The 13,161-nt window shown below is 35.8% G+C and overlaps 1 protein-coding gene across 1 annotated transcript in view; it reads right to left on the bottom strand.

Annotated features, from left to right (window-relative positions):
- Positions 1–13,161, bottom strand: part of LOC150100865 (uncharacterized) — a 583,033-nt gene that overhangs the window by 187,457 nt on the left and 382,415 nt on the right. Inside the window, exon 18 of the mRNA XM_090401746.1 lies at positions 7,070–7,255. Coding sequence (XP_090257872.1) covers positions 7,070–7,255 — 186 coding nt within the window. The remainder of the gene's footprint in view (positions 1–7,069; positions 7,256–13,161) is intronic.

Here is a 13,161-nt window from a genome sequence, read left to right as displayed (position 1 = left end):
GAAACAAAATGATGGTACAAACGAGATTTGTAATGTGCAGCACAAAAATCAAATGTTATTAAGGACATAATTTTTTTAAAATGGTTTGGCATCATGAGTGCAACATGGGGAATGCATGGGGAAATGTGAAAGATGTGTTTATAGAGTGAATGAACAGGAGATGAGAGGAGGTATGGATTTGTAAAAAGTGCAATATTTTAATGGACTACAAGTTATCAGCAAATGTGACACAGACTTAAGGAATGAAAACTAGCATAAATGTGAGTGCAAAAGACTGTGTGAATAATGGAACAAAAATGAGTGAGACAGTGGGAGTGAAAGAAATATAAATGAAGAAACAAAAGTAAGTGACAGAAGCAATCAGGAAATGGAAGTAAGAATGGAAGAACAAGAGGCAGCGAGATTGCAAGAGTGACAGAGATTGAAATTACTGGAATGTGAGATTTCAAGAATGAGTTGTTCAGAAGGAGGATTGAAATCAAATATGCTTGGTGATATTAGGCATTTTATGGAAAGGAATGAAAGAGTGCAAAAGGATAGAATGAAGAGAAATAGAGAAAAAGAGGTAATGAATGACTCAAGAACAGCAGGTGTGGTTAATAAAAGAGTCCACAAGTTCTACTTTCTAAAAGGGAGAATGAGCAAGATACCTGGTGCTTTTGATATGAGAAGTAAATAAACAAGAGAGTTAGTGGTGGTTATGGGAACAAATGATCTGATTGGACATAAAGAGAAGGTCATGATGGATATCAGGAGGTTATTGGGGAGAGAAGAAGATAATAGTGTGGTAGGAAAAGATGTCAGTATGTTGCCGAGGTATGACAATAACCTGCAGAGATGGAGGGTGAGAATTGTGAATGGTATGCTGGCAGAACTATGTGAGGAAAAGGGTGCAAAGTTTGTAGACGTGCGGCACGTATTTGAAGAAAAAACGAATTTTTACAAAAGTGACAGACTACATTTCAATGATTTTGGTGTGAATCAACTGGAGAGACTATTGCTAGATGGAATTGCAGCGAGTGATATAAGCAAGAGATCAGAGGAAGTAAGAAGTGAAGTGAAAATTCAGGAGAGTGGAACACAAGACTGAAATGCTTGTTAATGGAAATAGTAATAGTATAAGAGATGAAGAGAGAGAATGGCATGGCAGAGGGACAGAGAAATGGGAAGAGTTGGGGTGGATAGGAAGACATGGCATAGGGAGAGTGGATATTAGAAGTAGTAGTGAATATGTGTATGGTACCAATTTTATATTTGATTTAATCCTTTATCCAAGTGTAAGCAAACAAAGTTTGCACCTGAAGTATTTTCAGGACTGGGGCAACTCTTGGTAAAGGTGGGACGACTTCACATCACTTGCCTTTGTATCCCATAATGCAAAGCACATCTCCTTGACATGTAGAATGCTATGCATTAAGGGAAGGGTCACTACCCAGACCGGTTTCGATCTTTATTGAGGTCTCATCAGTGGGAGGCAGACCCAGAGATGGTGATACTAAGGTGGAAGTAATGGAGAAGCAATATTTCCATATGCCAGTTGCTTAAAGGTGTCACACCTTATTATTAAAATTCTCTGGATTAAAAATAAGTTGATGGATTGAAACCGGTCTGGGTAGTGACCCTTCCCTTAATGCATAGCATTATACATGTCCGCAAGGAGATGTGTTTTGCATTATGGGATACTAAGGCAAGTGATGAGAACTTATACCACCCTTGCCAAGATTAGCCCCAGTCCTGAAAATACTTCAGGCACAAACTTTGTTTGCTTACACTTGGATAAAGGATTAAACAAAATATCTAATTGGTAGCATAGCCAAGTGAAAAAACTTCCATCAACTTATCTCTAATCCAGAGAATTTTAATAATAAGATGTGACACCTTTAGGCAACTGGCATATGAAAATATGACTTCTCCATTACTTTCACCTTAGGATCATATTGGAATAAAAAAATGGCAATTGGGATGAGAAAATGAATTTCATTAGTTCTTAAGAGAGAGAGAGAGAACTATCTCAGGCAGTATGTAAAGGAGGACACATGAGGATCAAGAGATTTAGATCTGATAATATTATCAGAGGATGAGATTTTAAGTGGGGTGTCACATTTCCCTTCAGTTAGTAAGAGTGACTACTTTGGTTGTAGTTGGCAATATGAAGACTTCTGTGAGGAAAAGATTTATTTGGAATTGCAAGGCTAGTGATATGAAAAGCTTAGGAGAAAGGTTGGAGTTATAGCATGGAATGAGGAGTTAAGCAGGAAGTAGATGGGAACTTGGGAACTGAAAAACAGATACTTAACAGTGTATGAATGTATTCTGAAGGTCAAAAGCCAAATAACACAGGTATCAAATGGATGAATTAAGCATGAAATCTGGAAGAAAAAAGATGGCACTGTGGAGGCAGCACAAGATGAATAATGGTAATAATCACTTGCATGAAGAGTATGAAGAGAAGGCCAGGAAAGAAAAACAATTACTCAGCAAAAGTGCAGTACTAACAGAAATTAATAAATCAGATGAAGAAAAATCTTAGGGAGTTTTTTTGATGTCTGACAAGTAGAAAGAACAATGATTATGGCAAGATGATGTTAATGGATGAAAGTGATAGATTGGTAACTACTATAGATGACATAGTTGAGGTATGTAGTGAAAATTTATCAGAGTGTTTCATCCTGAGTGTGACATCAGGAGAAGCTAAAGTGTAGGATATGGAATAAGACTAAGGCAAATGGGACTTCATGACAGTGAGATTCAGACTGATCTTGTAGATCACTGAGTTTTTGGGAGAGCTATCCCACACTTAAATTGTACTGCAATAAAAGTTGAAACTGGTCTGGTAGTGACACTTCCTTAAATGCATAGCAATATATATATATATATATATATATATATATATCAGAAAGGAAGTGTACATTGTGTTATGGGATACTCAGGCAATTGATGTGAAATCAATAGTCTCTGTATACAAGTAGCTTATTTGTGAAGATACTTCATACACAAACTTTGTTTGCTTATGCTTGGTTTGATTTTAATTTATGTGCATAGTGCATATATATATGTGTGTGTGTGTGTATATATATACATATATATATATATATATGCACATAAATTGTACGAAAGTCTGGCTTTGCCTTGGATTTTTCGCAGTGGATGCATTGTAAAAACTGCTATATGTATACACCGAAAAATGTAAAAGATCTGTGGACTGTTTGAATAAATGAAAAGAAGGAAAGCGTTAACGTATGTGAAAAGTGTCTGGATAGATAAAAGCGATTAGAAATGGGAGCAAATGTCAGGACCGTAAGTAGAAGAGCTTCGGCAGGAGTTAATGAAAATGAAAAGCGAAATGAAACATCTAGAAGAGGATATCAAACAGCTAAAGGAGAGATTGGCTGATGATAAGGAGAAGGAGGAAGTTGATGTTATAAAGAAAGAATCAAATGATAGTCATATATCAGTGTATGGGGACTCGATCATTAGAGATGTCATTACTAATAAAGTGCAAAAAACATACTTTCCTGGCAGAACAATAAAGCAAATAACTGAAGCATTGCAGAAAAGGAAATAATGGGCATCAGAATTAGTGGTAGTCATGGGCACAAATAACTTAGTTGGAGAAGAAGAATGTTGATAGAAACTTGAGGAAGTTGTTGCAGCAGGTAAAGAAGAATAGTGTTGTGGAACGTCGTAGGCATGTTGCCCAGATATGACAACAGTGAATTGACAAGGAGAGTAGAGATAATGAATAGTAAGATGGCTGAGTTGTGTGAGGCAAAAGGGATTCAATTCGTAAATCTGGAGAATGTTTTTGAAGGGAAGTTCAAATGGTATAAACTTGATGTATTACATTTGAATGGGTTTGGTATTGGGCATTTAGAAAGGCTATTGTTTTCTGAGAAGGCACAGAGTCAAGAAATTAATGTAGCAAATGATCAGAGTCTACCTCTGGAACAGGATAGCACAAATCAAAAGATTGTAGAGCAGGAGGAAGATGGATATGAGGTTGAAGATGTGGTTGCAGCAGCACAAAGTGATGGAATGAATAAAGGTGAGGATGAGACAGGTAAGAATGGCAATCACAGTCAGGATCAGGGAAACGGGAGTGGTCAAACCAAAGAGAGAGGTGTAGTATAGCAGCTGGAATAGAGAATGCTGGTGCTGGTAGGATGGCCTCAAACACACAGCGATTGTTATGTTTATACACAAATGTAAGGAGTATTCGAAACACAAGAGCTGAGTTTGTGGAATTGATTGAGACAGTATGCCCAAAAGCAATTGGAATAAGTGAAATTTGGTTATCTGAGAAGGATGTGATGTCAAAAATAGAATTAGAAGGATATATAATTTTCAGGAAGGATACAGATGCAAAAAGAGGAGAGGGAGTGCTGTTAATGATTGCAAAGGAATTGCATCCGCAAAGTGTGGAAGTTGATGGTGCATGCACAGATTTTGAATCTGTGTGGTGCGAAGTCGAAATAAACAGGTTAGTATATCTGATAGGATGCTGTTATAGGCCAGGGAATGCAGAGAATATTGATTGTGAAATGTTTAGGCAAATTAGTTGGGCATGTAAAAAGAAGGTGATCCTGATGGGAGACTTTAATAACAGGAATATAGACTAGAAGAAGGAAATAGTGTATGGGAACAGGGAGAGTGAGTTTGTGAAATTTCTGAGAGATAAGTATCTTAAGCAGCATGTAATTGAAGCAACTAGAGGCTTTAATGTTTTGGATTTGGTGATAATTTCACAAGATGTAGTTGTTAATGAGGTGATGACATTGCTGCCAGTTGGTAGAGTGATCATGAGGTACTTGTTTGGGAAGTGATGAAACAAGAAAAGGTCACTGCCAAAAATGGACACATGTGGAATTATACAGCAGGTGATTATAGGAAGCTCTGTAGGCAATTAGCATCAGCATGTTGGGTAGATGAGCTGAGCAGAAAAGATGTTGAAAATGCATGGAAACTCATAAGGCAGTATCTGACAAAAGCAATGTGTGACCGCATACCGAGGGTTAAGTGAGTAAATAGAGTGGGAGTGAAATGGATGAACAGCAAAATCAAGCAAGCTGTGATGGAAAATAAAATGTTATGGAGGAGGTACAAGACAGTTGGTGGTGATCAGATCCGTGAAGAGTATAAGGTGCAGGCTAGAAAGGTGATGAGCATGGTAAAGAAAGAAAAGGTGCAGTATGAGAGGAGATCAGCTGCTCAGCAGGCCAAGGTTAACTCAAGGGAATTTTTCTGCTACATGACAAGCAAGAGGAAGAATAATTATGGCAGACTAACATTGGTGAATAGTCATGGCAGCAGACTAACAGCTGCCAATGATATAATGGAATTATTGAACGAACACTTTATCAGCATGTATCATACTGGTATAAATTATCCGGTACAATATATAGAAGGGAGACAAGTATTCGGAGAATTGGAAGCGAAAGAAACAGAGGTGTATCAGATGTTGGTTGGGTTAGATGTGAATAAGGCTAGGAATGGATGATATATCACCACGTATACTTAAGGAATGTGCACCACAGTTGATTATGCCCTTGACCCGGTTATTTAATGAAAGTCTTGTAGTGGGTAGGGTTCCTAAGGATTGGAAAGAGGGCAAAATAGTACCACTCCACAAGCATGGTTCTAAGACAGAACTCTCCAACTATAGGCCAGTCTGTATAATTGCAGTTGTGGTCATGGTGTTGGAGAGATTGATAAGGAATAGAATACAGAATTGGATTAGTCGACATGGCACTCTTTATGAAAGTCAGCATGGATATGTAAAGGGTAGGTCCTGTATCAGTAATTTACTTGCATTTTATGATAAGGTGACGAGTGTGCATTAGATAAGGGAGAATCATATACAGTGATATTCTTAGACTTTGCAAAAGCATTTGATAGATTACCACAAGATAAGTTTGTGGTCTGTACAAACTTATCTTATATAGACCACAAACTTAAGTCTGTACAAGCTGCAGAGGATGGGAATAGACAGTATATTGGTTAGATGGATCAGAGATTGGCTCTCTAAACGATACCAGCAGGTTGTGTATGATGGAGCAGTGTCTCAAAAAAAAGGATAACCAGTAGCATGCAGGGTTCTGTTCTTTGGCCCTGCTGTTTAACTTGTTTGTAAAGATATATCATGTGGAGTGACTGGGGATCTTCAGTTATTTGCTGTGATGTAAAGTTGGGAAGAATTATAAGTAGCACTGCTGATCCTTTCAGGAAGATTTAAATAGTTTTTACTTGGACAAAAGAGTGGGATTGTAATTTTAATATCAATAAGTGCAAGTGTTGTATTTTGGAGTGAAGAAATATAAGGCTGTGTACTATATTAATGGTGCCGTACTGGATGAAGTGGATGAGATTAGAGATTTGGGAGTGATGGTTAAGTAGACTGAAGTTTAGAGGGCATATTGCTAGGGTTTCAAAGGTTGCACATCGTAGTGTTGCTATGATGAGAAGTACTCTAACACGCAAGGTTGCACATCGTAGTGTTGCTATGATAAGAAGTACTCTAACACGCAAGGTTGCACATCGTAGTGTTGCTATGATAAGAAGTACTCTAACTTGTACCACTGCATAAGGCACTGGTCAGACCACACTTGGACTATTGTGTTCAGAGACAAGTGACTAAGAAAATATCGGGACATTGGAATGTTGGCTATGGAGAGAGGTTGAAGAAATGTGGATTGCACAGTTTAGTGGATAGGAGGAAGAGAGGCGATATGATAGAGACATTTAAGTTAGTGAGAGGGTTTTATCAGATTAATCCAGAGGGGGTTATAAAAAGAGTAGAAGGTGAGAGGGGAAGAAGGGTGTGAGGAGTAGGTTTTTTACATGGAGAATTGTCAGTGAATGGAATGCATTACTAGAATGTGTTGTTAACACAAGGAGTGTTAAGGACTTTAAGATTCTATATGATAAATATGTTGTCAGTTGAATGAACCTCCCACAATGAGTATGTTGACTCCATGAAGGGTGTAATAATAATAATAATAATAATAATAATAATAATAATAATCATATATATATATATAAGAATAAGAGGAATAAAAGATCTATAAATTACCTTTTCTACAGACTCATAATCTAAACGAAATGCCCATAACCTTAAACGAGCTTCTAACTCACTTATAGAAGAAAGAGTAAGAAGAAACTGTTCAGCTGTACCTAAAGGGATATCAGGATTACTATTTTGAGCCTCCATAATCTTGGTCTTTTCTTCTTCAGATGGCATCATTACAGTGAGGATTTTCTGAAATGAATATTTCTCTGAAATGCTACACTCCACACTAATGGCATAAGAGGAATATTACAATCAGGTTTGAACGTTAATATTAGCTTATATATAGTGGATAACATTAATATTAACAGAATACCTTATGCAATACATAAAATTTGCATAACAGTCCATAATTCTGAACAAGGATATCTCTAAACAGTAAGCTTCTGCAACTCCATCAAATGTAGATTTAAAATTGCAGCTCTGCATGACCTGTCTTAAAGACTGGTGTTAAAATGTAAATAAATGACTTGAATGTATTTATCATTGTATAAATCTATAAAAAGGAAAATACAATAAAATAAAATGTGAGAATCACAGAGGAAATTCTCTACTGAGTGTCCAAGGCAGACTTTAACTGTTTGTTTTATGTTATGCTAAAGCAAGGCTGTAAAGCAAATGTACTGTCGGCTGTAAATTATTTGTGCTTTCTGATGGATGTAAAAGTTTTATAGGATTAAGCACCCAAAATTCTTAGGAAATACCCTACCACCTCCATATGAGACTGGTTGAAGAACCTATAAATATCCTTTATGTGTGTGCAACAGAAGAAACAGAATTGCTCTCGTATATGGACTTTTTTAATCGAAGGTGAGTTAGCCGATCTTATACAGAGGTAGCAGGATTTTTTCTCCCAGAAACTCGGGTTTTTCATTCCACATACAGACAAATCAGCCCTTTAGAACACGCAATTTACAGACAAAAAAAATACTAGCTGTGGTGGTGGTGGTGGTGGTGGTGGGCAGTAGATGGCACTGATGTAGATGATTGGTAGTAGAGGTTCGGTGTAGTGGTGGAGACAGAGAGTTGTGCAACAGGTGTCCTCCCGCGATGAGTCTTCGGACTCCTTGGAGGTGTTACGAATAATAATAATAATATTTGGTGGGACTCTATGCAAGATATAAATGTGGGATCCCAAATTTGTTGGTTAAAAAAATATGTTTAGAAATATTGTGGACTGAAAAATATTTCATTTTGTTCTCAGTGTGCATACAATCATATCACATTTTGAATAGAAAAAATAAAAATAATTTATTGATGCAAAATATATTTATTAAATCTTTTCTCACTCATTTTTCAGCAATCAATTATTATGTTCTCAAAACTGAATTTTTAGCTATTTCTAGACAAATTTTCTACAACTAACTCTGATCCAGAGTACTTTAATAATGATGTGATATACCTTTTTTACTACTTGTATATAGAAAATATATGACTTCTGCATTAAGCCTTTGTGTCATACTTGATTAAATGCCTTAGAGATAAGAAGAACAATATTTGAGTTTCTCCCGATTTTTAGATGACAAATTCCAAATGCAGACATCACGAGCAAACATAGTTTGGCAACCTTTCCTGGCAACATTTTAGCAACCTTTCCTGGGCATGCCTATGTTTCTTGTTCCTATTTTCTGGATTTCATATATAGTTTTTGCTATTCATCCTTCTTCCATTTGAGTAAGATGTCCAAAAACACCTCATATGGGCTTGTGTTATGAATTGTTTCAGAGGTGCAACTTGAAGATTGTCTCTTTAGTTTGGATTCTTATTTGATCTAATCTTGTCTTTTTGAGCCACTTTCTTAAGATATTTCATTTCAATTGTTTGTAGTTTATTTGCGTTTCCTGTTGCTAAACGCCAAAACTCGTAACTGTATGTTAATGTTGGTACAAACACTGAACTGTCACCGCCATTTTGGTATTCTGAGTAACTTCTTTCTTATCTAGGATTGGGCCTTTCATTGCATAGAATAGCTTTATTCCCACACTTATCCTGCTGTTAATTTTTGTGTCTAACCTACCATCTTCTTGTACATATGATTATTATTATTACAGGCGACTCTAAGGAGTCCTTAGACTCATCGAGGGAATCCCAGGTATTTAAACTAGTGGACCTGTTCCAGTTCATGATTCTCTATTTTTATGATGTGTTTTGATTGGTTTCTAGATATGATCATTGTTTTAGCTTTATTTATATTTATGTCATATTCCTTTTCTTTGTTTCTTCATATTAAATGTTAACATTATACTGCAAATCTTCAGCTGTATTTGTTAGAATCACCATGCGCAAAAGCCATGTGGAAAATCCTGGTTTCTTTCAGTTTCCTGTATCCTAGGTGGAAATTTTTTGGTTTTGTTTGGTATGCCTTTAAAATTTCATCCATTACTATAATAAAAAGAAGAGAGCTAAGGATACAGCCTTTGATCTTCTTCTGTTTTGCTTGCATGTCTTGTTCTCAGTGTTCTATTTTTTCTATGTCTTGCATCTTCCAATAATTCCTGGTAGTATGGTTTCCACCTTTTCATGATGTCTTCAGGATTTCTGATTATGTAACTTTCCATCCTTATTCTTGATAAACTTTATGGGACATTCTTTCTCTGACCTCATATTTCTTAAAACATTATAGAAGAGTTTTTGGTTCATTTTAAAAATTTGTTCTAAAGTATGTCAAAAGTCTTCCCAGCATTTTCTTTTCTCTTTTTTCACCTTTATTTCTTTGATTGTTGTATAACTCTCTGTGGACCTGCAACTTTGATGCTATATATCTCTTCCACAATTGCTTTTTTTTTAAATTTCTTCTGTTAGTTCTTCAGTCCACCAGGGTGTTTTATGTTTCTTCTGTTTATTATTTATTGATACATCACAAATTTCTTTACTTGTTTCTAGAAGAAGTATTTTAAACCTGTGCAACAGACTTTCTACATCTTGGTCTTTGTAAATCTCTTTTTCTACTTCTTTCATCTTCTCTTCTATTTTACTTTTATACTCAGTGGCTGTTTCTTCTTTCTTTAGTTTATAGTTCATTATTTAACATTTATTCTCTTACTACTTTTTCTATATTTTTCAATTTTTATTTATGTATCATTTCCAATACTAATAGGTAGTGGTCCCTGCCTATTTCAGGACCTCAATAGAATCTTGCATATTTTGTATACTTCCAATAGGATCTGCTTATGATGGCATAGTCAATTTTAGATTTTTCATTTCTGCAGGCTCTTCCCTGGTAAACTTATGGATTTCTTTATGCTTGAACATAGTATTCACTATTACTAAATTATTTATAAGTCAAAGATTAATTATTCTTTCTCCATTATTATTCCAGGTTATTTCTCCTTGTGATCCCAATGCTTGTTTTGTTTTTACGTCTACTTGATTCCCTACCTGGCCATTAAGGTCTCCTAGCAGTATAATATGCCCTTGAACTTCTTCAATTGTTTTTTATAAGAGTTCGAAGAATTCATCTTTAATTTCTTTATTAGCATTATCATTTGGGCCATATGCAACAATTACAGTGAATACTTGGTTACCAGATTTAAAATCTATAGTGATCGTCAACAGCCTTTCATTTATTAGTTGTCATTTAATAATGTATTCTGCAAGATCTGGTTTAATTGTACGTGCTACCACTTGTTTTGCCGATTTACTTTTTTGTTTTCCCCTGAATAGAAGAGTATATATATCCATCTTTCAATTTCTGGCAACCTTGGTCTTTCTTTTTTTGTTTCTGCAACTGATAGGAGATGCAATCTCGATTTTTTAGATTCATCTATTAATTTGTTTTCTTTACCATGTAAACTTTTAATGTTCCATATTTCATGTACCTTTTTCCTCCCTTTGTCATTAACCATTTAGGCAGTTCAGCTATCTCTTTGTTGTTTCTTTTAATGTGTGGAATTTTAAGGTGCTGAAGGGATTAGCCTTCAGCACCTGAGTCTGGTGGTGGTGGAGCTGCCACCTTCGAGGCCCCAGACCGGCCTATAAGAAAAGTGCTATCCCATTGGTCTGCAGAAGAGAAAGAACTTTAAATTTTAATTACTTTTTTTATCACTTTTATATTTTTTGTTCCCACATCACCACAGACAAGTAAAGGTCTATTATACAATTAAATTCTCAATAATTAAAAAAATCTAAAGGAATTTTTAAACATGTATCTCTTGGCATATATATATAGTGCCCTCCACTGGAGTCATATCTGGTTTATGGTATGATTGTCTTCCAGACACAATTCAAGCAGTTTCATTAATATCTTAAATCCAAATAGTTCCAAGCTTGTGGTCAGAACTCTCCGCTAAATATCATATGCCTCACTGAACCTTTTTATTATTATTATTATTACGTAACACTTCCAGGGAGTCCAAAGACTCATCAGGGGAGGGCACCTACTCTATGACTTCCGTCTCCACCACTCCACCAAACTACCAACAGCAACTACCTTCATCATCTACACCAGCGCTCTATTGCCGACCACCACTACCACTAAGTATTTTCACAGACAATAACAAACATCCATGCCCACAGCGGGATTCGAATCCGCAGCCTTTTGGCTGGAGAGCGGATGTGCCTAACCACTCGGCCAACCAGGCAAATTTAAATTTCATAATTTTTGTTTTTCTACTAATGTATATTGGATTTGCCTTTCCCTGAGAGTTAGTATGCTGGTGTTAAGAATTTTAAAAAGGATACATGGATACTGAAATTTTGGGAAAAACTGGAATAAGCCAAGTCAGTTTTTTGATGAACAGATCAAAAATAAAATATTCTAATTGGATACTTTCTGGAATTTTATGGGACATAAGAGTGAGATTATGTACAACTAACACTTTTATGTTCTGGGACTAGAATGATAATCAGTTTAATCAAGCCTTCTTCTTCTTATTATTATTATTATTATGTGACATCTCCAGGTAGTCCAAAGACTCAGCGAGGGAGGGCACGTACTCTACAACTCTCTATCTCCACCAATCGCTCCACCAACTATACAGCAAACCGCAACTATCATCATTATCTACTGCCTACCACCACCACTATTTTCACAGACAATCACAAACATCCATGCCCGTGGCAGGATTCAAACATGCAGCCTTTTGGCTGGAAAGTGGGTATGCTAACCACTCGGCCAACTAGGCCAGTCACCTCCTCATCTCTATTTATTCAGCATTAAAGACTCAAAGAGTATGTAAATGGGAAAAAAATAAGATGATTGGGGATTGAAAAGGCTGAAAGTTGAGTTTCAATTGGGATTAGCAGATTGAAGATGGAAATTTAGTTAAATTTGGAACTAAGATAATACATATTTATGAAGGAGATTTTGATAGTTTTGGATGTTTGCTTTTCCATAATGTTATCTATTTTTATTTTGCTTGACTGGATCTGGTGTTTGAGAGTGCTTAGTGATAAGAAATGCATCTCTTTGTTGTCAAAGGAGATGAGTTTTTTTTTTTTTAATTATCGTTATGGTTTATATTTTATTAGAGTATGAACTTCAGTTGAGATTGAATGTTTTAATTAAATGCAAGTTTAGTCAAGTGTTCATTTTATATATATAAGTAATTGCTGAATTAGTTAGTGTGCACAGCAATGTGGGTGGTAATTTCTTTGTTTAACTTCAGTTTGAGTAGTTTTGTGTACTGTGGTATATGTGAGAATTTATGCAAAAAAAAAGGAGGATTGTTCTGACATGTATAAGTGTGTTGAACTACAGTGCAGAGTTATGGTAGACTTTGGACAAAGCCTGAGACAGGTACTATAGTATCAGCACAGGAAAAACAGTCAAGTATTGCATGGAGGAAGCAATATCTTACTTTGTTCCCAGAATTAGGAGAATAAATCAGAAGAGGGATGAGCATTTACATGAGTGGCATAAAACATAAGCTAGAAGAATGGATTACAAGCATAGTAAGTGAAGTAAACCAAATTATTAAAAACAGTAGCCCTGTATAAGAAATCCAAAAAAGAATGATCCTGGAAGAATAACTTTGTTGAGTGCAGATAGTAGAAGAAATAGCTGATTTATTAAGGATTATCTTGTATTATCATCTAGATAGAATAGCAACATACAGCATTGTATGTTGTTATAACAACATACATGCTGAATATGTAAA

This window comes from Typopeltis vanoorti, chromosome 12 (genome assembly GCF_054136105.1).
Source record: "Typopeltis vanoorti isolate ZY-2024b chromosome 12, IOZ_Tvanoo_1.0, whole genome shotgun sequence".
NCBI lineage: Eukaryota > Metazoa > Arthropoda > Arachnida > Uropygi > Thelyphonidae > Typopeltis > Typopeltis vanoorti.
Note: the sequence above shows the minus strand (reverse complement) of the source record. Positions and strands in the feature narration are given on the sequence as shown.